Raw genomic sequence first — 27,042 nt, forward strand, 5'->3', positions numbered from 1 at the left:
CATTTATACACTACTTTGAGGTTTGCAAAAAACCACTTCCATACGTTTGAACCTCACAATGACCACTTTAGAGATGAGGAAATTAAGGCTCAGGGAGATGACCTGACTTGCCCAGGGTCACACAGCCAGCACGTTGCAGACGTGCAGCTTGAATTTGGATCTCCTAAGACCCAGACAACAATATATGCAGAACCTCACCTGGAAACAGTGCTGACTTTGGAGTCAGAGGCCATGCATATATCATTGGGTAGATCACTTCAACCTCAGGCCTCCGTTTCATCTTTAAAAATGTGTTCAACTAGATTAGGCTCAGATCAGGGGTTTCTAATATTTTTTGAGGGGGTCCTGAATCTCCCAGGCAGTTTGGTGAAGCCTATGGGTCCCTTCTCAGAATCATATTTTTAAACGTGTAAAATAAAATACTTAATATTACACAGGAAATCAATTATATTGAAATATGGTTATCAGAGTGGTAGAAAACAAAAAAATTTTGCTGACCCATGTTAAGAACAATAATGCTAATAGCTTTAAGAAATTGTGTTAATTTTGTTAATTCCTGTTAATTCATCTGTGAATGTCATATTATTGTGCTGTAAGAAACAATGGAAATGAAGAAAACAGAAAAGCATGAGAGGACTTACATGAGGTGATACAGAGTGAAACTGGCAGAGCCAAGGAAACAACTGAAATAAGGGCTAAAGTGTACAGGGCAACAGCGGTGAAAGAATCCAAAGTGAAAGTTACAAAGTAACAAAGAATAAGCAGGTCCCAAGGGAGGGAGGAGACGCCTAAAGTCCATTGGTGTGCAACAATGTATACATTTCTTTTTGGATCAGTTTTGTTAATTGTTTTTTCTTTTCCTCCTCTTTTTCCCTAAAAATCATTTTTTGTTTAAAGGGCAATGTTATAAAGGCAACGTAAAACAAAACGTATCAATAAAAAATTATTTTTAAAAGAATCCCTGCTTTATATATCTATGATTTCCTAAGAAAATGATTAGTCACGTTTTTTTGATGCTTTTAGGTTTGCAAAAACTTTATTATACGTTGTCATTTCAAACTTTGTAATAATCCTATGTGACGAAAGCTCTTCTTTTCGATTCTCGGCCTCCGGAGCTGAGGAGGGCGCGCTCCTGGAAGCCCTCGGAGCCCTTCTCTCCGTCCTTCGACGACTCTATGGCCACTCCAGCCTTAGAGTCACCGGAGGGCCCCGCCCCCTGGCTCGGCGCATCCAACGGCTCCGCGCCGAAGGTTCTGGGCCGCGCTCGCGCGCGAGGCATTGTGGGCCGCCGGAGGCTTCCAGAGCGGCGAGAGGAGCGGGCTACCTGAGGGCTCCTGATTCGCAGTCTGAGATGATGGTGAGTGGCCACCGGCTCCATCCATTGCCATCCGCCTGCGGGCGCCTGCCGGGTGGCCGAGGGTCGTCCCCTAGGACCCCACCGCGCCCCGATGGGCCTTTGGGGCCGCTGGAGCGGGGCCGGAGAGGCCGCGGCGCAGCAGCCGCGCTCCGGGCTCACCCGCGGCCTGGGCCTGGTGCAGCCTCTGGAGCCGGGCCGGGGTCGGTGCTGGGCCGGGCTTGGGGCTAGGCCTGAGGCGGGAGCGGGGCAGCGGAATCGGGAGGGGAGGGCAGGCCTGGCGGGCGGAGCGTAGCGCGCGGTAGGCGCGGGACTCGGACTCCCAGCATGCTCCGGGGTCCGGCGCTGAAGGCGCCGCCGGGCCCCGGGCGCGGGGGAGGCTGGGAGCTGTAGTCCGGGCGGAGCCCCAGCGTGGGCTCCACGAGGGTTATTAAAGAGCTAATTGTGCTGAACCTGAGGAAAGCTGTAGAGCTGCTAAGAGACCGTGGAGGAAACTGAGACACGGCGGCGAGGGAGGCGATGGCGCCTGCCCTGCTCCCACCTTCTGCTGCTAGAGAGCCGGGGACTCGGGGACTCGAACCGGCGGAGGAAGTCTGGGTTTTGAATTCCACCCCAAGAGGAAGGAAGGTTGCAGCTGTCACGCACCTCGATCCCCCTATCTCATCTGCATTTATAGAGAGCCTACTGTGTGCCGGATACCTACAGAGCGTGCTTAGCTCCCGTCTAAGGACTCATTCATCCCTGCTCACTCGGTGCCCATTCTGCTAGACCTTTGTGCCTTCTGTTTGTGGTTACTACTGGATTTTTCTAATTGTTCTCCTAATGTTGAACCCTTCTTTCATGCCTCCTACAAATCTAACTAGACCAGAGTGATTTTTTTCATGTATTCTGAGTTGCCCCATTGGGGGCTGTTGAATTTGATAATGCCGACTCTCCTTTCTCTCCCCCTCTTTCTTTCTCTTCTCTTTCTTTTCTCCTTCCTGTCTTCTCTCTCTCTCTCTCTCTCTCTCTCTCTCTCTCTCTCTCTCTCTCTCTCACACTCCCATGTACAGACACACACACACACTCTCATCCTCTTTTTCTCTCTGCCCCTTCTTAGTCTCCTTTGCTGGTTCATCATCCATCTTCTGGTTCCTGAACCTAGAGCTATTCCTTCAAGATTTTGCCCTGGTCCTGGCTTCTCTCTTCGTATCTCATGTGCTCACTTCAGTTATTTCTATGGAGATGGTTCCCAAATCTTTAGATCCAGCTGTCTGTCCTTCCACCACCAAGTGTCCTCCCCTCTTTTTTAAAGCTCCAACTCCGTGCTGGCTGCTGTGCTAGGGAAATGGACAAAATCCTCAAGGAGCGTTGTATTCTGTGTGGGGAAAGTGATGGTAGATAGCATAAGGTTTTCAAAGAGTTGTACAAAAACTGTCTCCTTTCATTCCCTACCACCTCGGAAAGTAGATGCTGTTATTATTCCCATTTTACAGAGAGGGAAACTGAATCAGGCAGTGGTTAAGTGCAGACTCCAGATCTAGGACTCTGCCCCACTTTACCACCTAGCTGCCTCTAATATACCTCATAAACCGGTGGCATCCCCTCTTATAAATTTGTATACTGTCCACTATATATGCTACCTAGCTGCTTCTTGACATGTAAACAGATGAGTACTTACAGAATTGTTCCAAGGTACTTTGTCGGTGCAGAGAAGAGGAAAGAGTCAGGAATGGTCCCGTGTAGGTCTTGGCATCTGAGCTGGCCCTCAAAAAGGAGTGGAGACTTTGGGGGTGGGGTGGGTGGGAAGCACGTCTGGACAGCTCCCCTTGATTCATTGCCTCACTCCCAGACTGGAGAGCCCCTTTGTCCCAGCTGGTCCCCTGGGACAGCAGATCACTCTGGTTTGATGTGTATTGAAATACAAACATGGATCTAAGAAATTGGCTTCCCATCTCATTTTCCTCCTCAATGACCTATTAGAGGTGTAACCATGGGAATGGTCACGTAACCTTTCTATGCCTTGGTCTGTCCATCATAATAAGCAGGCATAATACCCACTTGCCCTATGTGGCATTTTTTGTTAACCTTAAAGTTGAACAGAAAAGGGGACAAGCTCAGGAGATGTAGAAACAAACAGGATGCTTAAAAAATGTCATGTCATTTTTATTGATCACTTTTGTGTTTATATCCATTGTTTCCAAGTATTTCCCCCTCCACTCCTCATTGAGCTATCCTTTGTGACAAAGACTTAAAAAGAAAGAAAAAAATTCAGCAAAACCAACCATGACCATGTTTGCATATGTTCCATTCCTCATGGGTGATGCCCTGCCCTCTGCCAGTGTCCCCACCCCTAACAAACATACACTCCCCTGGGCCCCCAGGCCACAACTGCAGTGCTGGGAAGGAAGGTCAGGTTCTCAGACTCACAGCTGGAGTCAAGCTTGACCATTGTAATTATGTGGCATAATTATATGCCACGAATGGCCTTCCAGTTAGCCTTTTGTTGAATTAATTTAGGTATTTTAATTGACTAACCAATATGAAGGAAATGCTCTGTAATTGAAAACAGTTTTATTATTTAATTTCCTAGGTTTTACTGGCCTCACTTTCCCCCTTTGCCTTTATGTAACATACTTGGTGTATATGGTTGTATGGTGGGTTGTTAGGTATAACTCTGCTTTTTTATTTTAGGTTGTAAGCGCTTAGCACACTCAGCATGACAGCATATGCTTAATAAATGGATTTTTCTGATTAGATGATTGGGTAAGAGGTCCCAGGTTCTCAGCTTCTACAAGTCACAGAATCACAGTGGGATGTCAGTCAACAGGCCGCCAGAACACAGAATGTTGAGGCTAGATGGAATCTTAGTGTTTGTAGCCATCCCCTTGATCTGGGCCAGGGCGCTCCAGATCCAGTTATCCAGCAAACCTGCCCTCCTTTCTGCAGGCCAAACCATAGGTGGCTTTTTAAAGTGTGTACCAGTGTTGTGATCAGTAAAATACCAGTTCATTTAAAAGTGTTATAAAATTCAGTGTAGCTCTTTGTCATCATGTTGTGTTTGTCCTTTGTTCTCGAAGAAGACCATGACATCAAGATGATGACATGACTTGCAGTTGACTTTGATTTGAGTGAGGATAAAGCCACTTTTCCACAGTCTGCACGTGACAGAGGCAGGATTTGAATCCAGTTTTTGTGCCTTTGAGGCCTGCTCTCCATCCGTTGGGCTGCTTTACCTCTCTGACACATAATAATCAGTGTTTAATAATTGCTTGTTAAGTGAATTTCTTAGGTCTCTTGCTGCTTCAAATCCCAGGGAAGCCCTAGTTTGTTTTTGAGGAGGAGTGCAAGGTCACCAACCTCACTTTCTTCTCCTGTGCCATCTGGGTCCAGTGGCCTGATACTCATCAGGATGGCTGGAGATGGCCCAGGATGCAATATGTATTTTCTCAGTTAACAGATACCATAAGAACAATAACTTACGTGGAAGTCTTTGACATTTTTTGTTATTAAAAACCAACCCCCCTCTTTCTCAAGATGGTGGGAACTCCTTCCTTAGAGATACTTGGGGGGAAATGCTGAATATGAAGGAATGCTACATTAAACAGGTCACAGGATGCAGGATCCAGGAGGTGATAGATCCTTCCTGGTGCCTGCCCCTGCCAGGCAACATTGGGAGCCAATAGAGCCAGTTCTGGGCACCACAGTGTAGTCGGGACATTGATCTGGAGACAGTGGTTGAAAGGGGTGTTTTCCCTGGGAATGAGGAAACTAGAGAAATGAGCACCTTCTAGCCATCCTGCGAAGGAGGGCTGGATATGTTTTCCTTGGTGCCAGGTGGAAGGTGTTCAGTATACAGGTTTCTGATCCAACTAAAGCTGAGGAAAGGTTCCCCCGATGTGCTGTAGACTTCCAGGCCACCCTGGGAAGGAAGGACCCCTCTTGAAGGGGATGTACAGTGTACATTGGACCACTTGGCCCCTGACAGCTTTTTCAGCTCAAAATTTCTGATTCTCTGACTTGTCCAAAGTCTGGTGCCATCACAGAATGGGACAGATAGCCTCGGTTTTCTGATTGCGGGAAGTTCCTTTTTTTTGTAGTGTACTAGGAGAAAGAACTAAGCATCATGGACTGGGAGCCCCAGTTTGGGAATGGGCTGGAGAATAGCTGCCCTGGCTTTTCTGACTTAGTTCGGGCCTCCTCATCTTCCTCCTTGATTGCCACATCTGGAGAGTGTCTAGGAAATGGCATGGCTGTTTCCTTCCCCCTTGTCCTCTATCCCTGCTTCCCTCTCCCAGGGCTCCCCAATTCTTCCAGGCTGTGGTGGCCAAGGAGACTCTGAGGAACTGTTGGCTTTAGACAGAAGGGATGTTTATCCCCACTTTCTCCATTGATTGCTTCACTCTTGGCTTGACCCTCTTTGCTCTACTTGGTCTTGACCCAGACTTAGAGCCTTTGCTGGTGGCTTAGGCAGTGGGGAAGGGGTGGGGGAGGCCTCGGATTCCTGGTCTGCCTTTCCTCATGGATCTTTCCCCTGCCAGCTCAAGATCAGAGCCAGCTCTAGGGGCAGCTTCTGCTGGATGGCAACCTCGGTGGTGTTTGACTTGGGGTCACTGTGGGAGCTGTCACAGAGAAGCTGGATGGCATGCCACCAGAAGCTCTCTCAGTCAGTCAGCAAGCATTTAGTAAGTGCTCCCTTGGAGTTCGTGGCATCAGTGGCCAGTCACAAGACGAGCCTTGAAGAGGCCCATGATTTGGCCAGAAAACAACAGCGAAAGGCAGTAGAGAAAGTTGTCTTCAAGACCCCCCCCCCCCCTTAGAGAACCCTTAGCGTCTGGGCCAGCTCACAGTGGGGTCGGTAAAGTGAGGCTTTCCTCTGTTAGAGTGGACCGTCCTGGAGGACTGAAATTGTTCTCATGGGAATTCACTGTGTCCAGTGCCTGGCACTTGGAGGATGGGGATATCACATAGGATTTCACTGGTATCAAGTCGTCCTGGCTGAGGACTCCACTGCTACCAAGGCCACTTGCTCCTTTTCTCTTAGTGTTGTCTATCCTGCACTGAGGATAAAGCCACTTTTCCACAGTTTGCACGTGACAGAGGCAGGATTTGAATCCAGTTTTTGTGCCTTTGAGGCCTGCTCTCCATCCGTTGGGCTGCTTTACCTCTCTGACACATAATAATCAGTGTTTAATAATTGCTTGTTAAGTGAATTTCTTAGGTCTCTTGCTGCTTCAAATCCCAGGGAAGCCCTAGTTTGTTTTTGAGGAGGAGTGTTTTGGGAGGGTAGTCTTGACATCCCCAGTGCTGTGGTTTCATTTTGATTTGGACTTTAGGAACTCCAGAAACTTCTTGGTTATTTCTTCTCACCTATGGAAAATGAAGAATGGTGTTTAGCCAGCAGTTAGGAGCTCCTTACTTGGGGCAGTGCTATGGTATCCCAACTGAGGGATTCAAGCCAGAGCACTGAGCTACAGATATGTTGATGTTGGCTGTCCCCCGCCCCCCACCCTGCAGCTGCCAGCTGGTTACCATTCTTTGGCCCTGTTGAGGGCATCTTGTCTAAGCATCCTTGGAACATACCTGAAGCCCTGGGCACTGAAGGCTCTCACTAGGGCCCCATCTGCTCCTCTGATCGAGCTGTGATGTCGAGACAACTGACTGTTCACTCCAGGGACCTGAAGGGACAGAACCTCCTCCTTTCTGCTTCATCCCAATTCCAGTGGCCTGATTCTTCCTGAAGACAGTGCTGGCTGGCTAGAGTTGGACTTTTTTTAACTGGGGGGAAGGGTGGGAAGGGGTGAAGGGTTGTATTTAAATATTTTTCAAACATGATTTTAAAATTCAGCTTAAAAAAATTTCAGTTCCAAATTCTGTCCGTTCCCCACCCATTGGGAAGGCTGGAAAAATAACCCATTACAAATAAGTATAGAAGTTGCATTTACTGTTTTGGCTGATTACACTTGCATATACTGAAAGGAATGGTTGAACATTAGCCCTTCTCTCCTTTTCCAGCCCACGCCAGTTATCCTCCTGAAGGAGGGGACGGACAGCTCCCAAGGGATCCCTCAGCTTGTCAGCAATATCAGCGCCTGCCAGGTGATTGCAGAGGCTGTCCGAACCACTCTGGGACCCCGAGGGATGGACAAGCTCATTGTCGATGGTAGAGGTGAGTCTAGGCTCTGCTTTTTTCTTGACTTTTAGAGATGAGGCCACTGTGGAGTTCTCATTCTTAGAGTACAATTAGAGGTTGTTTCACTAGGCTGCTTTAGAGAATGCTGGACAGTAGGTAGGAAAAGCCCTGCATAGAGGACAGAAAACTCAGTAAGACAGTGAACCAGTATGGGGGTACAGACAGGAAGTGTGAGGTATTCCTAGAATAGGAAGGTTAGTGTTGGAGAGAGAATCGGAGAAAGCGCCTTGGAAAGGATGGGGCCTGAGCTGGGCCTGCAAAGAAAGGAAGGATTTCAGTTGGCTGAAAAGAGCAGGGAAGGTTTCTCTGATTGAGTGGAGGGTGGGCAGGAATGAGCAAGGCTGCTATAGGGGACAGTGAGGAACCCGCCTGGGTTGATGGCAGGGGACATAGGCAGCAAGGATTTATTAAGAGCCTTCTACCATTTGCCAGGCCATTGTTAGTTTGACGAGATCACAGGATCATCCATTTTGAGCTGGAATTCTTTACTAGATATTTCTCTAGGTCACACTCAAGGCTCCCCCCTGCACCATTTTTGCTTCTCTATACTGGTTTCCTTGGTGATCTCATAACCTCCCATGGATTCAGTTATCTCTGCTGATGATTCTCTGATCCACCTATCCTGCCTCATACTTCCTGCTTACCCCTCATCTAGCATCTCCAACTTCTTTTTAGACATCTTTTTTTGTTAATTTATTTGTTTTCAGTTTTCTATAATGACTTCCATAAGTCTTAGATTTTTTCCCCCTCCCTCTCCCCTCCTTCCCAAAGATGACATACAGTCTTATATGGGTTCTACACATACATTCTTATTAATCCCGTTTTCATCTTGTTGCATATAAGAATTAAAACGAATGGGAGGAACCATGAGAAAAACCCAAACAAAACAAAACAAAACATAACACAAGAGAAAATATTCTGCTTCGTTCTGCACTCCAATTCCATAGTTCTTTCTGTGACTGTGGATGGCATTTTTCCTCAAGAGTCTTTTGGGAATGTTTTAGGTCTTCACTGTTGTGAAGGGCTAAGTCTACCAGAAAAATTCCTCGCACACTGTGGTTGTTACTATGTACAGTATTCTGGTTCTGCTCCTTTCACCCAGCATCAGTTCATATAAGCCCTTCCAGGTTGCTATGAAGTCCTCCTGTTCATCATTTCTTATAGCACAATAGTATTCCATTATATTCATATACCACAGCTTGTTCAGCCATTCCCCAATTGATGGGCATTCCCTCGATTTCCAGTTTTTGGCCACCACAAAGAGAGCTGCTGTAAATATTTTTGTACACATGGGGCTCTTTCCCATTTTTATTTCTTTGGGTTACAGTCCTAGAAGTGATAATTGCTGGGTCAAAAGGTTTTTAGACATCTTAAATTGAATGTTCTGTAGACACCTTAAACTTCTTATGTCCAAAACTGATTTCATGATCTTTTCCCCCACTCCCCCTCCCTCCCAGATCCAGTGTGGTGCCCAGGACTGTCAACTTCCCCTCTGTAGCATCTCTGTTCAGTTTCAACTCTGACATCTCTATTCACTTTCATCTTTGTAGCATTTCTGGTCAATTTCACCTCTGGGTTCTCCCACCCAAAAATATCTCTGGTGAGTTTTATCTTTGTAGCATATCTCCCAAATATTTGAAAACCTTCCATCCACTCTGCATGTATCTTATATGTGTTGTTTGCATATTGTGTCTCTCCTATCAGAATGGTAATTCCAGTGGGCAAAGATTGTTTTTGCCTTTCTTTGTGTTCTCAGTTTTTGGGGCATTGCGTGGTACATGGTAGGTGCTTAATAAATGCTTGTTGACTGACTGAAAGGGACTATAGAGACCATCAAGTCCAACCTTCTCATTTTATAGGTGAGGAATCTGAGGCTGAGGACGTTAGTGTCATGACTGGGGTCACCTATCTAGTTGAGTAACTGTGGTAGAATTTGAACCCAGGCCTTCATGAAGACTCTGGTCCAGTGCTCGAGGTGGGGAGGGTAAAGAGGGCATCAGTTCCCCTGTGCATATTCTCAGGTCTCTGCTGTCTGACAGTGGTAGCTTATTGAGACCCTTCTGGGTCGGGGCACTCCCAGGGTACTGAGGAGGAGGACAGCACAGGTACAGATATAGTCACCCTGGTCAGGGTAAAGGGAGAGCCTTCTTGAGACCTCGTGCTCTTCATTTGCAGTGCTGGCTGGCACCCTGAGCACTTGGCCTGATAGCCCCTGGAGTTTGGGGCTGTGCTTTTCCAGAAGCTGGAGGCACCTTCTCTGGGCCTTGGCCAGCATAGATTTAGAGCTGGGGGACATTAATGGCCATTTATAGAGGAGAAAACTGAGGCAGATGGAGGTAAAATCAATTGCCTGGGATCCCACAACTAGTAAGGTTCAGAGGTGGGATTTCCCAAGCCTTCTGGTACTTTCTGCACTGTGGCATGTGGTAGAGATGGTCCAGCTCCTTTTTGTGAACTTTTTTTCTTCTTTTGCCCTGCAGCCCCTTCCTCAAGTCGTGTGGCATCCACCAGGATTACTTTTGATACATGAAGCTTGGGCTGGAAGCTGTAGGGGGTAGTCCTTCCTTGCCTGGTGGTGTTAATGTTGCTGTAGGAAAGGGTAGGAAAGAAAGTCATTTTGGACTTGGGCCTTCAGAGTGCTTGTGTTGGCAAGGCTCAGGTTGTGTCCAAGGTGGGGGCAGCTTTTAAACAAGACTCCAGAAGCTTTCTCATTCAGGGGAAGGATGTCTTCAGTCCTGGTCCTTCAGGAGCCTGTGGTTGACAGACAGAAACTGTCTGCTGTCCTTGCATATCTGAGGACAAAGAGCACCAGGGTCATTTGTGTGTAGGCTGAATACAGTGAATGAAAATGGCTAAACCCACCGATATTCCTTACAGGCAAAGCAACAATTTCTAATGACGGTGCCACCATCTTGAAGCTCCTTGATGTTGTTCATCCTGCTGCCAAGACTCTGGTGGACATTGCCAAGTCACAGGATGCTGAGGTGAGGGAGCTAGCTTGGGGTGGGGTGTTGCACTAATAGTCCCAGTGTCTGAACACCACCTCCCTGCTGGCGTGGCGGGGGCAGGGAAGTGTGATTTTGTCATATTCAGAGTCCTAGATGAATCTGTCAATGTACAGGCAGCTGTTAAGTGTCTGCTTGGTGCCTGCTAATTGTTTCTGTTAAAAGAGATTATTTGTTAACAATTGGATAGAAATGCATGCACTAGGACTCAGATCCTGCCTGTGACCCTGTACTCCCCTCTGTAGGTCATATGAGGCGGTTGGACCTTCTGACTGCTGGGACCCTGACTGTGCTAGGTGGCAGGGCTAGATGTCTCTTGAGCTTTGAGAATTAAGTCATTTTGTGGCTGCAGGTCGGTGATGGGACTACTTCAGTGACTTTGTTGGCAGCAGAATTCCTGAAGCAAGTGAAATCCTATGTGGAGGAAGGCTTGCACCCCCAGATCATCATTCGGGCTTTCCGCACAGCCACGCAGCTGGTAAGTGAAGCTTGGGCTATGCCAGGCTACACTAGCCAGGCCTAGGGCTTAACAGCTTTTTTAGGAGAGAAGAGAGTTTGCTAGCACCACAGGTTGGTAGCTCCTGATCCCGCAGACTCAGGGTGGTTTCCCCCACCAGGAGACTATGAAGTGGTAGAGAGGTAGAATCTGAGGTGGGGAGCCAGGAGACCTGTGGGCTAGGCCTGAACTCTGTGGGGCCTGAGGCAAGTCTGTCAGCTACCTTCCAGAGTTGAGACAAGATTGTGAGGGTAAAATGAAGACACGTACAGGTGTCAGAAATCACAAAATATTCTGAAGTAGATTCAGAGTCTGTAACTGCCTGTCCCTGGAAGTTCCCAGCCATGGTCAGCCTGTGGCATCTGCCTGGCTTCTACACAGTGAGTGGGGCAGGGCCAGGGAGGACTAGTGAGAAGCAGCTTCACACGCAGACCTGTGGTCCTTCACTTTATCTGCAGCCCAAATGAAGTGGCTTTTTTTCTTCTTGGCAGGCAGTCAGCAAGATCAAGGAGATTGCTGTGACCGTAAAGAATGAAGACAAAGAGTGAGTCTGCTTGATGCCTGAAGTCCCTGGCTCCTCCTGGGCAGGGCAGGTGCAGAAACATGTTGTAGTCAGCCTGTGGGGCCCTAGGAGGAAGCCCAGCCTGAGCCAAGTGCCAGAACATGGGCTTTAGTTAATGGGTGCCCCGGGGGCTCTTGGGCCCACAGGCACCATCTGTCCCTAGTAATACTTTGAAAAGTGGAATGGAAAGAGTTGGCAGGGAGGGGAGAGGGGGCAGGGCCTTCCCAGGAAGGTGGCCCTTGAGGGCTAGGCACTGACTGCCCATGTGTGCCAGGGAGCAGAGGCGACTGCTTGAGAAGTGTGCTATGACTGCGCTGAGCTCCAAGCTGATTTCCCAGCAGAAGGCTGCCTTTGCCATCATGGTGGTGGATGCTGTTATGATGCTTGATGATCTGCTGCAGCTCAAGATGATTGGCATCAAGAAGGTTCAGGGTGGTGCCCTGGAGGTGAGTGCTGCCGCTGCCCACAGCCCCATGAAAGCCTGAGAACTGGCCTCTGTAAAAGGTCACATCCCTGGGAGGTTCTGTCATTGTTGGTGTCATCTGGGTTCTCTTAATTGGTGACGTTTGAAAGTATTGCCAAGTGAATTAGTCGTGTTTTGGTATGGTACTTTGACAGGTAACTTGGTTGGGATGCTAGGGTTTGTTTTTTGGTAACAGGGCACTCTGGATCATTTCTAACTGGGCACCCCACTTGGTAGATGCAGGGCCAAAGTCTCTTTTCTAATGGCTGTGCCGTTGTTGGCACCATCTTTGAAGCAGTTTGCCATGTCAAATCACCTGGTTCATCCTGAACTTGAAATGACAGTGCTGGAGTCCTTGGATCCAGACAGCCTTGCTTGCTCTGGGGGCAGCCAGCCAGCCGCCACCCTTGCTGGGCACCTGGCCATCAGAGGTCACCTGCAGGTGAAATCACTTTCATCAGAGAATGGCATTATTGATGGCTTGGGTGGGAGGAGAAAAGGCAGTTTCTCCCTCTTCGAGTGGGCAGTGTTGGATGGAGTTGCTGAGGGAGACCTTAGAGGTGATCTCAGTTATAGGGGAGGAAATTAGCCTTGGCCAGAGACCCACAGATGGCAGAGGAGGGACTTCTTGTGCCCTCGCCATGAGCTAGACTGGCTGTTTTACTGTGATTCTAAAGAGGAAGTGCCATGTACTGGTGGGCATTGAGTGGCCAGGAAGAAGATTGCCAGTCATTTAACCTTGAGGAGACCCTCATAACTCCCTAGAACTTTCCTCTGAAACCATCGTTGACTTCCCCACATTGCTGGAATCTGAGATCTTGGGGTTCTTTTTCTGATGCAACTTTATTTTCGCTTCTGAATTCTCTCCCTCCCTCCCCATGGAGAACGCAAGAAAAACAAAGGCCATTAAAGAAACGTACATCCCACAGAACAGATTTCTGCATTAGCTACATCCAGAGAGAAAGAGAAAGGGGAGGAAATAAGTTTCAGTCTGCCCTCTCAGGCTATCAGCCCTATCCCTCATGTCTCCTAGAAAAGAGAGCCTAAACGTGGAGAAGGGATCTGAGTGAGCCGAGGAAGGGAGTCAGGCTTCCTCAGAGGGCCATGGACTGACCATACCTTTCCTACGTTGAGCTCAGAGAGTCAGCCTAATACCATATCTTTTCTCGTCTACACAGAGAATCATGGGTGGTACAGGTGCTTCTGGGGGTTTATTAAAGGAAGTAAAACCAGGAACCTTGAATGGACCTGCCCAGTGGTCATGGAATAATAATGCTGGCCCAGAAAAGAGTGGGCATCCGCAGGGAGGAGGGTGGGATATGACTGGAGCAGGGGGTGGTTACCAGCCAGTAATCCACCAAGCCACGCGTGCTTTTGGGCCCGAGGCAGCAGATCATGTGGAAAAGATGAGATTTTGCTTTTTGTCTGTTTTAAAGAGAGAAATGCTTATTTGGAAAAACTTCAACAGCCAGTAGATTTTTTAAAGGAAAAATATCTAATGAAAGACTCACACAAATAAAGAAACAAAATAACGTTTCTTAAAATAAGGATGTGATTATTAAGGGAAATAAGGTCATTGCTCTTTTCCTTTGAGGTAGGACAGGTGTTTCTAGACTTTTCCTAACCAAGATTGTCTCATTCTTCAAGGAGAAAGATGGGATCTAGTGGATCAGGTGTGGCCTTCAAGGTCACTCTGAGGCTGCCGGCATGATGGCAGTCAGAGCTGGGTGTCTCTAGTGGAGGCCTGGAGAACTGAATAAGTAGGTAGGCCGTGGTTGCTCAGGGCGAATATTACATTTTAGGAAAGACATTGAGAAGCTGACAGGGAGACCTCCCCTGGACGAAGAGCCAGGGGGTCCTGCTCACCTCTGGGGCAGTGGGGAGATGTTACAGAGACCCTGATTTATACATGACATAAGGAGAAACTTCCTGCCCTTGTAAGGCACCTCTGTGGGGCAGGGGCTGCCTCTGGAGGTGCCTGCTCAGCTTTTTCCCTCACTGGATGTCTTTCAGCAGAGGCTGGACCACTGTTGGGGACATCATCCACGGGATTCAGGGTGGCAGTGGCTGGGCTTGAGGGAGTCTGCTCTCAACCTTTTCTCTTGCCCACCCCTGCATCCACAAAAACCACGTCAGGCGTGACACTGTTAACTTGCTTTCAGGAGTCCCAGTTGGTGGCTGGTGTTGCTTTCAAGAAAACATTCTCTTACGCTGGGTTTGAAATGCAGCCCAAGAAGTACACCAATCCCACGATTGCCTTGCTGAATGTCGAACTGGAGCTGAAGGCTGAGAAAGACAATGCCGAAGTCCGCGTGCACAATGTGGCGGTAGGCGTCATGGGATAGGACTTATTGGTACCTGGTTAGGGATCAGTGGTTCCTCACTGGGCCCAGCAGGTGGGCTGTAGAGGCATTCCTAAACCCATTTCCTTAGCTCCTACAGTCTTATGCCAGTGTTCAGAGATGCACATCTGAAGGCAGCTCTGGGGTTTAGGCCATTTGGGGTGCTTGGAGGGAGGAGGTGAAGTTACTGGGGACCTGCCCTCCTCTTTGGGGTCACATCCTTCCATTCAGGTGTTCCTGGGATGATAGGAGATGGTGAGCTGGGCCCTGGGCCTTTGTTCTTGCCTTTGGGTAGGATTACCAAGCCATCGTGGATGCCGAGTGGAACATCTTATATGACAAGTTAGAGAAGATTTCCAACTCGGGGGCCAAGGTCGTTTTGTCCAAGCTCCCCATTGGGGATGTAGCTACACAGTATTTCGCTGACCGGGACATGTTCTGTGCTGGCCGCGTCCCAGAGGAGGATCTGCGTAGACGATGATGGTGAGTGCGGACCTCAAGGGGACTGCTGAGGTTGGGAAGCCCAACCCTGTTCACCTTGTGACCACAGAGTCTCTGAAGCAAATGGTTGATCCCTGGTAGCTTTTCCCAAACCCCCAGCCTGTTCGTCAGCTGCCTGCCTTCTTCTGGTCCCAAGTATGTGCCTTGGGAATAAGCTCTCATTTTCTCATCATTCTAAGCAAGGTTATAATTAGAGAGGGATGACTCTGCTCCCTAAAATCTTAAGGAATTCCATAGCCTAAACCTTGTGCCCAGAACCCTGCGCCATTGGTGGAGGGAGCCTCTCCACTGGCTACTCACCCTGTCCTTGGGAGCTGCCTTCCCAGAAGGCCCTGTCAGTCATAGAGGCAGAGCTCCCAGCATTCTGAGCAAACTCTTCCCATGACTCTCTGAATAGTTTGTATTGGGCTCTCCCCTCCTGCAGTGGATGGGCACAGGGAGGGGTCACTGTGTCCAGGGATGGCAGAAGGTACCCTGGCTCTGCACCAGCTTTAGGGAGTGATTAGGAGTGATTAGGCACAGGTGGATGGGACATCTTGCCCCAGCCTCCTTTTAAACCAGGATGCTTCCTCCCCTCCCCAGGCCTGTGGGGGCTCCATCCAGACCAGTGTCAATTCTCTGACCCCTGATGTTCTGGGCAGCTGCCAGCTCTTTGAAGAGACACAGATTGGAGGCGAGAGGTGAGCCTGCCTCCCTCAGGGGGCTTGGGCTTGGTGTGGAGTATCCTGGTCACTTGGCTACTGTGATCAGCAGAGACAGAGAAAGCTTGTCTGTGTGTGGGGGAAGGGAAGGTTGAGGGACAGTGCCAAGGCAAGGTATAGGGTCAGTGAGTGGGCATGGGGGCCAGTGGGCATGGAGCTGCCTCTGACATCCTGTAGCTGTTAGTCAAAGCCTCCCCCTTAGGGAGGGATTTGGGGTGTGGGGAAAGAGCTCTCTGGTAGTGGGGTGTCCTGGCCAAGGCCAGAGGCCAGTGGGTGTGCTGAGGAGGTTGCAGGCTCCTAGGGCCAAAGGAAGGAGAGCAGGCAGAGGAATTAATGGAGGCTTGTTTGGGGGCCCTCTCCTCCTCAGGTACAATTTCTTCACTGGCTGCCCCAAGGCCAAAACCTGCACGATTATCCTTCGAGGGGGCGCTGAGCAGTTCATGGAGGAGACAGAGCGATCCCTCCACGACGCCATCATGATCGTCCGCAGAGCCATCAAGGTACATGGCCGACCAGCAGCCTTGTCCTGGGGACACAGACTTTGAGGGAGATGAGGCAAGGGCATGGCAGAGGCCATGCCCACAGGGCCAGAGTTGGCCCCAAGGACCTGCTCCACTGTGCTGCTCTGGGAGATACCCGAGGAATAGATAGTGAAGGTCTTGGACTTGAGCTCCCTTCTCTGTCCAGCATCCTGATGGGGCGGTGGCATTTGTTCAGCAGTGAGCTGCCTAGTCAGGTTGTGTAGGGGGCTCCCACAGCAGGGACAGGTCAGGTTGGGGGTTACCTGTCCAGCTTGAATGATGGCTGAGTGCAGGGTCCTGTCCACAGAGGCTCTTGACCTGGAGGGCTCCATTGGCATCCTGTCCTACAGTGGGCTCTGGTTTCCTCTGCAGAATGATTCGGTGGTCGCAGGAGGTGGGGCAATTGAGATGGAGCTCTCCAAATACTTGCGGGACTACTCAAGGACCATCCCTGGCAAGCAGCAGCTGCTGATCGGGGCCTACGCCAAGGCCCTGGAGATCATCCCCCGACAGCTATGTGACAATGCTGGCTTTGATGCCACCAACATCCTCAACAAGCTCCGGGCCAAGCATGCACAGGTGGGTGGGTCTCCGTCCTGCCCCAGGGGAGGGGTCTGCTGGAGAGGGTCCTTGGCAGTCATTCCTTTGACGGACACTCAGAAATGCTTTATAGGAATGTTGGGCAATTGGGATCAGAGGCCTTGAGGAAAGGCTGAATGTGAGGCAGCATGACTCGGGCCTGGCCTTGCCACATACTTGGGGAGGTGGAAGACCCCAGAAATGCCCACCATGATATTGGACAGAGCCCTCTTACCTACCTCTCTGAGGCTGTGTCCTGGTTTGTGTAGTAGTGACAGATTCTTGTCATGAAATCCCAGTGCACTTCATTATGCCCAGAAGATCCCTGAGTGTGGTCCAGGTGTGAGGTTAGGGACCAGGAGGGGATGCCTGCTACTGACCTTGGGCTGAGGTGCAGGATCCAGGTGGGCCCGTTCCTAGTACCAAGTGTGTGTGGGCCAGGGAGTGCCTTCCTTGGAGCCTGGGCTCTGGGGTGGAGCTGTGCTATCCCTGGTTGCGCTTAGCCCAGTTCAGCCTCATGTAGTTGATGGAGGCCCCCATCCTGTCTTGTCTCAGGGTGGCATGTGGTATGGCGTGGACATCAACAACGAGGACATTGCGGACAACTTTGAAGCCTTTGTGTGGGAGCCTGCTATGGTCCGCATCAACGCCCTGACCGCTGCTTCTGAGGCTGCCTGCCTCATTGTGTCCGTGGATGAGACCATTAAGAACCCGCGCTCCACTGTGGATGGGCCCCCTGTGGGCCGGGGCCGGGGGCGAGGCCGCCCTCACTGAAGAAGGCCCTTCTGCTTCCCCAGCTGTCTGCAGGGCAGGCAGTTAGTTGGTGTTGAGGGGCAGGAGGAGACAAATACACCTGGCTCTGTTCTTCCCCAGCTGTCTGCAGGGCAGGCAGTTAGTTGGTGTTGAGGGGCAGGAGGAGACAAATACACCTGGCTCTGTTCTGGAAGGTTATTTAAATAAAACTCAAGATCTGGGTCATTGTGGAAGACAGATTCTTTGGACCCAGTGATGGGTCCCAGAGGGTGAGGTGTCTCCCCGGACGTAGATTCAGCTGGGTTGTACCTGGGGGGGGGGGTTGGGATCCTTCTGTGCCACAGGCTGCCTGGGCAGGGTGTTTGCTGACCTTGTCCTGCCTGCCCTGGCCAGAGCAGAGGCTGCAACAGAGCCCAGGAGACTGCTGGCTCGTGGGCAGCAGAGCATGAGGGCTTTTTCCTGAGGCATTCGAGGCTCCCAGGAATTTGAACTGCTAGGTGTCCCCCCATCATTTTACAGTGGGGGCTGAAGTATGTGGGGCAGAGTGATCACAGTTGACCCTGTGTGCCCCCATCCCCCAGACTGCCTTCTGTGGCTTGTCAGGGAGCTCTTGTGTCTCCATAACTCCCAACTTCTCCCCCCTAGCCTGGGGAGTGGGGTGGTATTTTTCCTTCTGGGAGCCCCCAGGGAGAGAGCTGGGGCAGAGTTGTCCCAAGGGACCAAGGACTGTAGCCCCTGGTAACACCAGGAGCTGTCCCTAAGTGGAATGGTTGGGATGCTTCAAGTTAAGACTGACCAGCATGGGCTGCTTCAGTGGCAGAGGAGGCAATCTACCTACTGGGAAGCCTGTTAGAGCTTATCCTGGAGTTGCCTGGGGTAGGAGCAAGTGGTGGTCACTAGCCTCTGGCCAAGCCCGCCTCCCCCACATTTTAATCCAATTCAAGGCCTGGTGGTAGTTGGCCCATTTTACTGATGGAGTTAAAGGGGCAGCCTAGTGTTTGGCCACTGTCAAGGAGCCTGGCTACGTAAGCCTTCTGGCCTCTAGTCAGGCCAGTATTAGTGCCTGGTCCCACTGGAGGCCGCCTTCCTCCTGACCCCCAGTTAGAGCCTAGGCTTTGCCCTAATGCTTGAATGCAGGATGACCCCTCCCCCCTGCAAGGAGGGGAGTCCTAAGTCCTGCTCCCAGAAGGGGGCTGGTTGCCAGGGGAGGACGAAGGGTTTCATGGTGGAGAGCTGGGAGGGCTGTCTCCTCCCATCTTGCAAAGAAAGTTACCAGGCCAAGGTCATGGGTACTAAGTATCCCAGCCTGAGTATGAACCAAGGGCCTGGTTCTCAACTTAGCACCTTTGGCATTGTCATTCTGGCTATCTGACCAGCATTTATTTTGTGTCTACTGGGTACGCTTCAAGACACTTGTTACTCCCCCTTCCCCCCCAATTAAAGCCCAGACTCTTCTTGAGTCCAGTCCCCTGTCCCCCACCAAGCCTGGGCCCAGGGAGCCACAGTCGGGTTTCATAATCTTTATTGGCCACCCAGTCATTAACTGGGATGCCCGTGTGAGGTCCTCGGAGATACGTACACGCTCAGAATACATTCGGCAAAGGGTAGAAAGCAACAACACCAAAGTGCATCTATGGGTGATGCTGGAGCGGGGCCCCCCGGGGCAGGGGAGGGGACAAAATGAAAGGGAGACCCCAAAGGCGCTCGTCCTGCCTGGTGCGTGGGAAGGAACCCTTTGGTGTTCAGGCCTGTGGCCTGGGCTGGGGGTGGTGGGTTTGGAACCCTGTGCTATCTTTATTGGGGAAGGACACTCCCTGGTGGAAGGGGTGGTGGGGGCGGAGGGAAAGGGGACAAGCCTCCTCTGCCCAGCTTAGACTGTTTTCTGACCAAAGGCCCAGCAGCCAGTTGTCCACAAGTCAAGCTGAGGGCCTGGGGGTGGGGAGACCTGGTCTGATTGTCAGGGGCCCTAGTTGGGACCAGGATGGGCTGGGGCCCTCAGGAAGGAGACAAGGGTGGAGGAGGATTTGCATTAGGTTCTGTTTTGACCGCAGAAACTCAACTGGCTCTGCATCCCCCCTCCCCCCAGGAAAGCAGGGAGGGGGGAGGGACCAAGACCAGAACCACTATGTCCATCCATAATAAATAATATATACACACTCCATATAGAAATATATAAATCAGTGTAAGTCCCGGGGTGGAGCAGGGTGGGTGGTGAATCAGCTTTTGCTCAGTACCTCCCAGGCTGTTGGCCCACCATGATTAGGCATTTATGACCACTCATGGGTGATACGAACAAGGCTTGGCTCAGGGAGGCCTCTCCCTTCTAGTTCCAATGTACCTGCCTACATGAGGTCTCCAGTCACCAGGTCAGGCTTAGCACTCTCCAAGCCATCCCACCTTCAGCAGTCTGGAGTCCCTGGGTCCTATTAACTCCTTGGGTCTCTGGTCCAATGGGGTTCTCCTGCAAAGTGGTGATTTCTCTGCTCCAAGAAGGGGGATGCTAGGCCACTGGGAGATCCCCAGCTGAAGTGGGGTTAGAACTGGGGGAACAGGATTTCCTTCCCCAGTTGTTTGCTAAGGAGTTCAACCGAGCTAAATTGGAGAAAGGGGACATCACTGAAGGTTATCCAGATGTCTGTGCCCACCAGCTCTGGAATCTGCCCCACTCTCCCCTGCCCAAGTTCTCCATTACCATGAGGATGAGCTGAGATGCCCCACACTTAGTGGGTGACCATTTGGCCCCTGTATTCTAGGGGGTCTTGTCTCACCTTTCCCCTCTTCTACCTCATCATCACATTTCTGGGAAGGTAGCTCTGGGGGCCAAAATAAAGTGCTTCAGGCAGACGCCCTAAGACCCTGGCAAGGGTTTGGGTGATCCCCTGACCTGGCGGAGGGACTGATGACCAGGTGGGTCTTCAAGGGCAGAGCTTGAGCCTGCATTCCTCCAGGAACCCTGGCTTTGAGGATGGTGGGAACAGAGTAGGGCTAATGGACCCTCTGTGGTCATCCTAAACTCCAACTCTGATTGTCCAACAGGCAAAACCAATGAAAACCCTCAACTGAGTTCTTTGTTGGGTTCCTCTCCCCCTAATCTGGTAGCAAAGGTCATTGTTTTGGGGGAGGCCAGTGGCTATGTCCCTCACTCCCCATTCCAACAAAGCTTCTAAAGGACCAAGAATATGGTCAGGCTTGGGCCATGGAGAGACTGGCCCTGGAAGAGTCACAAAACCCGAGAGAGAGAGAGAGAGAGAGAGAGAGAGAGAGAGAGAGAGAGAGAGAGAGAGAGAGTGTGTGTGTGTGTGTGTGTGTGTGTGTGTGTGTGTGTGTGTGTGTGTGTTGGGCCATGGAGAGACTGGCCCTGGAAAAGAGTCGCAAAACCCGAGAGAGAGAGAGTGTGTGGTGGGGTGTGTGTGTGTGTGTGTGTGTGTGTGTTGGGCCATGGAGAGACTGGCCCTGGAAAAGAGTCACAAAACCCGAGAGAGAGAGAGTGTGTGGTGGTGTGTGTGTGTGTGTGTGTGTGTGTGTGTGTTGTGTGTGTGTGTGTGTGTGTCTGTGTGTGTGTATGTTGGGCCATGGAGAGACTGGCCCTGGAAAAGAGTCACAAAACCCGAGAGAGAGAGAGAGAGAGAGAGAGAGAGAGAGAGAGAGAGAGAGAGAGAGAGAGAGAGTGTGTGTTGAAGCTTGTATCAATGCCAACCTCGCTCCCATGTGTGGGAGGCACAGAATAATGGGGAGGGAGAGAAACTACCATAGCCAGTGCACCAGTGTCCCTGCCATAGGACCACCTTTCTGGAGGGGAACACCATGGGAGCACAGTCTTAGAGATGGGAGGGGCTTAGGCATCATCTGTCCCACCAACTCCCTCAATTTACACATGAGGAAACCTAAACCTGGAGGCAGTGTTACCTAGGTAGTCAATGGGAAGGCCCCGATTTGAATCAACAGTCCTCTGGCAACTATTGGAAGGGAAGAAAACTTGGTAGCATTGCATGCCTGTGAACAGCCAGATGAGTCGGTCTATGTGGACACAAACACACACACACAACCCCCCTAGAAAGTAGGGGGTAGAGGGTAGAAGAAGGAAGTCAGTCCACTCTCCTTAGGCGACCCGGCCGTATCCTGCCCCAAGCTTGTGAAACAGATGCCTGCCCTGCTGTCTTCTCCTACCTTCAAGCATTGTGTACACACACAGACACAGACACACACACACACACACATAGACACACACACACACACAGAGGGAGGGAGGCTGTGGGAACAACAGTCTCTAGATCAGGGAAAGGACCAGGAGCAATATGGATGATGGGCTTGGGGAGGATCCTGATGTCCCTGAGCCAGGAGAGGCTTCCCTTTGTGCTTTTCCCTGGGACCAGGGAGGGAAGCTCAAAGTATCTTCAATCGAGAGTAAGAAGGGCCCTTAGCAGCCACCTGGTTCAACTGTCTTCCTTTTACAGATGAAGAAACTGAGTCTTAGAGAAGTAAAATGATTGCAAGGTCACACAGCTAGCAAACAGCAGATTGGGCATTTGTCCCTAGGTCCTCTAATTTTGAATTCAGCCATCAAAGTAGCTCTTGCTGCCGTCTTGGGTGGGGGTTCATTTCTAGAGATGACAACCCGTGTCTCCTCCTGGGCAGAGGGCTATGGACAGCCCAAGGAGTGGCCACTCCTCCATGGCTTATGGCTGGTGAGGACAATGGGCACCAGGTAAGGAATGGAAATGGGAGGGCTCATCAGAGCAACGTTGTGCTTTCTCATTTCAATCTCCTCTCCCTGCCCTTTCTCCTCCTTGGAAAGGGTCAAGGCAGTGGGGGGAGTGGGGAGTTACCCTGGAGCAGCTGTGAGGCCCAGAGAGAGAAGGTCATGGGGCTGGAGGTTCTTCTCCCTCTGAAAGGCAGAAGTTAAGCATGCCAAGGTTACTTGGGGCCTAGTGTAGAGATGGAGAAATCTTTTAGCCTCCAGGCTCCTGGAGAGGCAGCAGGAGATGGGGGAACAAAGAGGAGAAGAAGGAGACGTAGACAGACACTGACACATGGAGTTGAGAGGTGAGTAGAGAAGCCGAGGTAGAGGCAAAGACCACCAAGCAAGCCTGAGGATGAGTGCCCTGCACTGAGGGCCACATTCCCTGGGGACCTGCTCCTGACAGCTTCCTTTGGCGGACATCTGGCTAGGCTGGCAGGGAAGCTGAGCCTTGGGTGGGGGGTAGGTTCCCAGAAGAAGAGTGGGCCAGGGACAAGACCAGAGCTATCAGGGAAATCTTCAAACTGACCAGTCAGGTCTGCAAAGCTGAGACAGCCCTGGTTAGCTGAGGAGGAAACATAGGGATGGAGGCAAGGACCTAGCTCAGGAAGCCAGAAGAACTTCATGAATGAAGGTTTGTGAGGCTCCATCCTGGCTCCCCTAGAATCATAGTAGCATTTTTCTGAAGCTGGGAGAGACTTTCCATTCACTCCTACCCCCTTCATTTTACAGGTGGGGAAACTGAGACCCAGAGAAGTGATTTGTCCAAGGCCACATAGCTGGTAAATGGTGGTCAAAAACCCAGGTCCTTTGACTCCAAATTTGCATTTCTTCCTACTGTTCAGAGTAGCAAGTGTGCCTGGTTTCCAGGGTCTGGCCTCTCTGACAGCAGAGAGAGAAAGAATGAGAGGGAGAGGGAGATGGGGAGAGTGACAGAGACAGAGACAGAGAGAGGGAGAGAGAGAGAGAGAGAGAAACTTTAGGGGTCAGCATGCTTCTCCCAAGCCTAGATTCAGAGCCAGATCCTGAAAGGGACCCCCCTAACAGGGACCCAGGGTGAGAGCTCCTAGACCTGTCAATCAGATGTGATTTCTTAGGAGAGACAGAGGGCAGGGGGAAGCCAGCTGCCCTCCTCTGCCTCTACCTCCACCATATGCCAATATATATACCAAAACATCCAGTTCATTATAGCACCTTGCCCCCCATCTCAACCTGATTCTCCCTTCTGTCCTTCCCCTCCCCCAGGGCTGGTGGCTCTCAGAGCATAGCATGGTGGGCTGGGATGAACCTCATCTCAATAGCTTCCTGCCCAGGACCTCCTTACTGCAGACCCCTGGGCTTCCCCTCAGGCAGAGGCTTCCTGGGAGGGATTTGTGTGTTGGGGGACTCAGGTCAAGGTCAGGATCTAGAGTGGAGAGCTCAGAAACATGCACATTATATAACTCTGCTTTAAAATCTCTGGATCGTCTTTTCTTACAGAAATAAATACTAACTCTGTTGTCTCCGCCTGGCAATCTCCAGACTCACTGGAGGCAGCAGCGGCAGGGGAATATAGGGGACCAATGTTGTCCCTTGGAGTCTGGAGAGGCAGCCAGGGTCCCCAAGGAGGGAAGGAGAGTTTGAGGACTTGGCTAAGATGTCACACTAGTCCCCTCCCCCACCTCTAGAGAGCTGCCATGGGTCCCAGGCATTTCTTGCCCCCCCCTCCAGGCCCACCTGTAGTTTCCATGGAGACTGGTGGCAGAGAGGGACCCAGGGTCCTGCTGGGTTGCTCCCTTGATGCACCACTGGGACTGAGTTTGGTGTTGGCACCCTCCACCAGATTGGAAGATGAAAGGGGGCCCCATGGCCCCCAGCCTTGATAGGTCAGATATAGGAGATAGCCCTGGTATTGGGGCTCAGAGAGCAAGGGTCTGGGGAAGCAGTTGGGGTTTATTGCAGGATCCCCTAAAGGAAGGGACCAGGACAGGGTATAGGATGTCAGTGCCTGCCTCTGCTGGTGACTGGAGCTCCCTGTCCTCCAAGGGGCCCCGAATCAGCCCCTGTTCTGGGAGGGTTATTTGGGTCATCATCAGGGGCCCGAGAGGAGATGGTAGCTTCAGTCCAAGAGCCCTTATTGGGGGATGCAGAGCCTGGGGTGGAGACTTAGGCAAGGGGCACCAGCTCCAGGATCTCCCCCAACAAGCCATCGACTCCACAGCAGATGGTATTCCATGAGACTGACCCAGAGCTCAGATAGAAGGCCTCTGGAGGGGACCCAGGTCTCTCTGGTCCCAAGACCAGCATCTGCTAACTGGCCCCTCGAGGTCAAGTCCAAACCTGCATCCCTTGGGTAGGGGTGTCCAAAGAGGTTGCCTGCTGTAGGCCTAGGTTCACTCCAGAGCCTCTGGGTGGAGGTGGTGGGTGAGGGGTGCCCACTGGCCCCCCTGCCCGGGGTTAGCAGCCACCTTCTACCTTGATGTGTAAGATCTTGGAGAATCCTGGTCGACGTCTTAGTGCCTGGAGAGAAGAGAAAGGGTCAGGAACTTGGTCATCTCTGCACCAGAGACACAGACCCCTGGCTTGGCCTGACCTTCCCTCTCCTGCCCAATGCTGTGGGTGAAACGTCCCTCCATCCCCTAGCCCAAATGCTTCCATTTATAAAAGATGCAAGTATAGCCAGAAAGCTCTCCCAGGATGGATGGTGACGGGAGCTCAGGAAGTGGCTGGCAAAGGACTTCAGAGAACAGCACTGGGGTGGGGGTGGAGGATGGGGGGATGAGTAGGCCTTCCAAAAACCTCCTCACTAAAACTACAAATATATCCCATAGACCAGGGCTTCACAAACTTTCTTTTCACTATTTCAGTCTAATTGGATTTCTTTGTAATCCTACATATTTTATTTTATGTATTTAAAAACATTCTTCAAGAAGGGGTCTATAGGCTTCACTAGATTCCGGGGACTCCAGGACTCACAAAACGTGGAGAAAGTTCTTCCACAGATCATATTTGTGTAGTACGTTTTCAAGGGGTTTTCACCCCCTTCCCATACATTGGGCGGGTTCTTGTTAATCTGCCTTATAAGTAGAAGTGATTAGAGTTGCTTTGGATCGAGATATAATCTATACAGCTGCTACAGGGATGTTCCTAAAGCAGAACTGACCATGTCCCTCCCCTCCTCAATTAATTTCAATGACATGGCAAGCCTAAAGCATTTTAGTTGAAGGAGACTGAGGAGAACCAAGCAGTCCTTTCAAATTTGTTGGAAGGCAGCCCCTAAAATGATTTGCTGGGGATATGTGATGGTATTCAGAAACTGACTCAAATTGAAGGAGCGGCCTTTGAATCCTCTGGACAAAGATGATTCTGTTAACAGGGGAAGGGTTCAAACACAGACTAATGCCTGTGGGTGACAACTGGCCTATTCTGCGTTCCTGGAAAGTAAAGAGTATGGAAGCTGACATGTGTCTCTCCTTATGAAGAGAAAGTAACTGAGGTTTTCTTTCCTAGCCTGATGACTAGTGGGATTGGGGAAGTGACAGCCCTGCCTTCTTAAAAGAGCTGATGCTCACATTCTAAGTGAAAAGAAATAAGGCACAACCTACTTTTTCCTCCTATAGGCAAGAGGACCTCAGCTAAGGACTTGAGCCCAGGACATTCAGAAAAGTGGAAAAAGCCAAAATGTTACACCCACTGGAGCGGGAGAGAAAGATTACATGACTCCTAGATGTAGGTCCCCAGGCCCAGCAGAGGATCACACTCCCGAGGAGGCCCAGCCAGGAAGGGTGGTGCTGTGATATCACCAGAAGGCTTCTTGGGGCTTGTATGAGTTGCCTGGAATATGCCCTGGTCCTCCGTGTTTCCTACGTGCACATGCCCTTAAGACAGATCCATCCACATGTCCACCCTCCCTGCTGATTATGTGTTTTTGTGGTAGGTTTGTGGGGAAGGAGAAATGTTTTATCACTTTTCTTCTCATGAGGCTATTTTATTACATTCCTTCACTATGAAGGAATTATGTCCTCTGACTAGCCACAATGTTAAACACATTGGTGGGGGCTTCTAAGTTATGGTTTTGAGTGGATGCTGATCCACAAAATATCCTGAAACTAGCATAGATTTCTGGCTTGTCTGGGATCTCAATTTTGTTCTTTAATGCAGGTGTTTGGGAGGAATGGGCGGAGGGGAGGATGGAGAATCTCTCTTCAGGTCACGAATGAACAGGAAGCTTTCTGATGCATGCTTGTGCTGTTGTGCTTACAGGTCAGACCAGCTACCGAAAATAGCTATTTTACTATTTGTGGAAAATGCACTCAGGCTGTTTATCAACACCGCAGAATGGCTGAGTTACATTGGGATTGAGAATCGGGTCTAGGAGCTGTCATGGATATGGTTGGAAGCTTGGGGCATGCTGAGGTCGTGGAAATGACTTTTTGATTATGATGACGATGATATGCTGAGAACAATTGGTGAGGGAGGGGGAGAGATGGAAGCCACAAGATATGGAATGGAGGACTGGAGAAGGAGTAATCATGCTATATACACTGCTTGAAACAGCAAGGTAATCCCATGAGAACAACTATTAATGGGACCGTTTAGGAATTCTTTTGGTAACCTCCTTAATGATGAATATGACCAGGACTTAGTAAGAAAGGTGGGGGACTTCTTGATGAAAGAAGAGGTAAATGAAGGCCATGCTTGTCAGAAGAACAAAGGATCACACGCAGATCTTGAGTTGGAAGAGACTATTCCAAAAACCTTATTTTACAGATGGATAAATTGAGGTGCAGGGAAAGAAAGTGACTTACTCAGGATCACACAGATAGTAAGCAGAAGAGCTGAGATTCAAACCCAGGATGAGTTTTCCTTCAAACTC

At 50.5% G+C, this 27,042-nt stretch overlaps 2 protein-coding genes across 3 annotated transcripts in view; one reads left to right on the forward strand and one right to left on the reverse strand.

Moving 5' to 3' along the window:
• The first annotated feature begins 1,116 nt into the window (after positions 1–1,116).
• Positions 1,117–17,674, forward strand: CCT7 (chaperonin containing TCP1 subunit 7). Its single transcript, XM_072628922.1, is given in 12 exon segments — positions 1,117–1,357; positions 7,349–7,502; positions 10,404–10,510; positions 10,884–11,009; positions 11,519–11,571; positions 11,864–12,035; positions 14,215–14,379; positions 14,690–14,881; positions 15,478–15,575; positions 15,964–16,096; positions 16,490–16,696; positions 17,252–17,674. Coding segments are annotated over 12 exon segments (1,632 nt in total). The 5' UTR covers positions 1,117–1,351; the 3' UTR covers positions 17,471–17,674.
• Positions 17,675–18,954: 1,280 nt separating this feature from the next.
• Positions 18,955–27,042, reverse strand: part of FBXO41 (F-box protein 41) — a 46,142-nt gene continuing 38,054 nt past the window's right edge. For both annotated transcript variants that reach the window (XM_072628813.1, XM_072628748.1), the window contains exon 13: positions 18,955–24,686. In XM_072628813.1, coding sequence (XP_072484914.1) covers positions 24,624–24,686 — 63 coding nt within the window. In that variant the 3' untranslated portion in view covers positions 18,955–24,623. The remainder of the gene's footprint in view (positions 24,687–27,042) is intronic.

This window comes from Notamacropus eugenii, chromosome 1 (genome assembly GCF_028372415.1).
Source record: "Notamacropus eugenii isolate mMacEug1 chromosome 1, mMacEug1.pri_v2, whole genome shotgun sequence".
Classification (NCBI taxonomy): Eukaryota; Metazoa; Chordata; class Mammalia; order Diprotodontia; family Macropodidae; genus Notamacropus; species Notamacropus eugenii.